Genomic DNA, 2,810 nt, shown 5'->3' on the forward strand with positions numbered 1-2,810 from the left:
ACTGTACGCTCCTGAATGTTAATTATATACAGCTATTAAAATTCAAAACAAGTTCAAACTAGTTTCATGAGCACATCTTTCCTACAACATGTAATTCCAAACCAGCAACTGAAAGAACTCTATGTTCTTTACAACCAGCTCAGTAAGAGTTCAGTATTCAGTGCTGAGTCCTTACATGCTCCCTCTTCTGTCTTAGTGACTTCATATGTTATGCAAGCAGTTTTATGCTGACTGGATATCTACACAGGCATTCTCTAAGTTACACCCTGCTATGAATTCATTACCATGTGAGAGGACACATATGTTCTTGCAGCTCATAAGCACACATGCGCTCCCAGTGTGTTTGTACTGGAGGTTTGTGTGTAAGATGCACGTTGGACCATAGTTTTCTACCAAAATAGTTGAACTCACGAAATCATGCTCGTGCACACACATCTTAAACTCCCATGCATTACTGAGTGAAGCGGAACTTTAATAATTATACAAATGAGTAGTAATACATACTGAAATTTCTTTCAAAATTTAGTTTGACTACCACTCCTGATAGGCTTTCTCATTTTTGTCAGTAAGTCAACCAACCCTTCCTGACTGTTTTGCCTACCAAGTTATGATTCATCAAACATAATTAATATTTAGAGAACTGTGTTAGTCAGAATTCAGGGTGGTTTATGGCCTGCTAAAGTTAAGCGTTTACAAACTTTTTGGATGCCTGTGGACAAACAATTTGAGTATAGAGAAAGAAATACCAAGACCTTTTCGTGGATGGATTCTTCCAGACAGTTTCCACAGAGTGATCATGGCTGAGTACAAGATAGAGGTGACAACAGGTGACAGGCAAAATGCAGGAACATGGGACCACATATATGTCACCTTAATTGGAACTGAGGGGCAGAGTGAGAGAACTGAGTTGGACCACTTTGGCACAGACTTTTCAGCTGGGACAGTAAGTTAAATCCAGTGCTCATATGGTGATTCTGAGATTAGGTCTGGGACAATATAATGGCTTTTGTTTGTACATATATTTATGATATGGTAGTATTTGTCTCTATCCAATGAGCAACTGAGGTACATTATATTTATATTTCATTAATTACTACACCTAACTATACATAACAAATAGCTCATTATGTGGAAATCTAGTGAGCACGTTTCAGTTTATAATTCAAAGGCTGTGAGGCACCGAATCAAATATTTGGATGACTTCAAGTTTACATTTGGTTTTTCATACAGTAAGCCACACCAAATTGATGAGTTGTCAAGTTCCTTTTCAAGGTGTGGCCTTAACCACCATAGCTCTTACACAGACTGACCATAAAAACACAATCTAACGGCAACTCATCTTTATCTTTGTTTAATTTTATATTAATCCTTATTTCAAGACAGGGATCTACACCGTGAAAACCAGTTCATCTCTGGGGAAACTTCTGCTGGTCAAAGTGGAGAAAGACCCTTTTTTGTTTCTCCCAGAAGATGAGTGGTACTTCTCCAAAATAGTGGTGACGACTCCAGAAGGAGAAGCCATTCTTTTCCCCTGTTACAGATGGATCTCCAGGGGAGAACTGGTGGAGCTGAGAGGAGGGAAAGGTCAAATTTCCAGAATAATTGATATACAGATTACTAATATTTAGATTTATGGATATTAATTCTTTGTACTTTTCTTGCTTTAGCCATGAAGGGTTTTGAGGACCACCATGCCTTGTTGATTGACCACCGGAAAAAAGAGCTAACACTTAAAAAGAGCTTGTACCAGTAAGTTTTAACGTGTGCAGTACAGCACGTACATAGAGCTGCTGTGGTAATCTTAGAAGTTTATCTGGAAAAATGTCTCACGTTCTTTCCTGTAACTTTGTTTGGTTTTTCAGATGGAAGATTATGGCTGACGGACTACCCCAAATCATCCATGTCAATAAACAGTCTGAGCTCCCAGCTGAAATCCGCTTCTGAGTCCAAATCAAGTGAAATAGATGATACACAAACCATAATGTGAGTCTGCATACATATAAACAATGAACACAACTGGGTTCTAATAGTCATATTCACTATGTTTTGAGGAAAAAGTTGAATTTAAAGCTTTATTATCAGTATGTGCTTTATTTCTGTATTGTGTTTTTCTTTTTTAAACCCTGTTATACTTCAGCGGTCTTGAACTGAAGCTTAAGGGAATGCTTGGATCTAAAGAAAAATGGGAAAGCACTGAAGACATGAAAGAAATCTTCTGGTTCAAAAAGACAACAATGTCAGGTAGATTTTTTCCCCCTCATTTTCCAGTTCTGCAGCATAAATTATCACAACAATGTCACTGCCATAGTTTCAAATAAACACACATACAGTATACAGTAGATGTTTCTCTTGGGTAAAACAATGACCATGATCACCATGTTGTACTTCAAACCCAAAGAAAGAAAAACATTTTAGATATTATATTTTCTATTTGCTGTTCTTCCACAGTATGTTTCAGAGCACTGGAAGGAAGACGACTTTTATGGATCCCAGTTTCTGAACGGAGTCAACCCCAATGTGATCAAGCACTGCTCAGAGCTTCCCCCAAACTTTCCAGTCACAGAGGAGATGGTGAAGCCGTTCCTGGCAGAGGGAACCTCTCTGCAGAAGGAAATGGAGGTATGAAGGAAGAGTGGCTTTAAATAGCTCATAATCTTTGCTTTGGGATGACTTGTGAGTTTTAAGAGTGTACATACAGTACAGGCCAAAAGTTTGGACACACCTTCTCATTCAATGCGTTTTCTTTATTTTCATGACTATTTACATTGTAGATTCTCACTGAAGGCATCAAAACTATGAATGAACACATG

The 2,810-nt window shown here is 38.1% G+C and overlaps 1 protein-coding gene across 1 annotated transcript in view; it reads left to right on the forward strand.

Moving 5' to 3' along the window:
* Positions 1–796: 796 nt before the first annotated feature.
* LOC126399207 (hydroperoxide isomerase ALOXE3-like) overlaps positions 797–2,810 on the forward strand; it is a 5,528-nt gene continuing 3,514 nt past the window's right edge. The window contains exons 1-5 of the mRNA XM_050059061.1: positions 797–943; positions 1,380–1,584; positions 1,668–1,749; positions 1,863–1,902; positions 2,449–2,619. Coding sequence (XP_049915018.1) covers positions 797–943; positions 1,380–1,584; positions 1,668–1,749; positions 1,863–1,902; positions 2,449–2,619 — 645 coding nt within the window. The remainder of the gene's footprint in view (positions 944–1,379; positions 1,585–1,667; positions 1,750–1,862; positions 1,903–2,448; positions 2,620–2,810) is intronic.

The sequence above is a fragment of the Epinephelus moara genome, chromosome 12 (genome assembly GCF_006386435.1).
Source record: "Epinephelus moara isolate mb chromosome 12, YSFRI_EMoa_1.0, whole genome shotgun sequence".
In the NCBI taxonomy this organism is placed as follows: Eukaryota; Metazoa; Chordata; class Actinopteri; order Perciformes; family Serranidae; genus Epinephelus; species Epinephelus moara.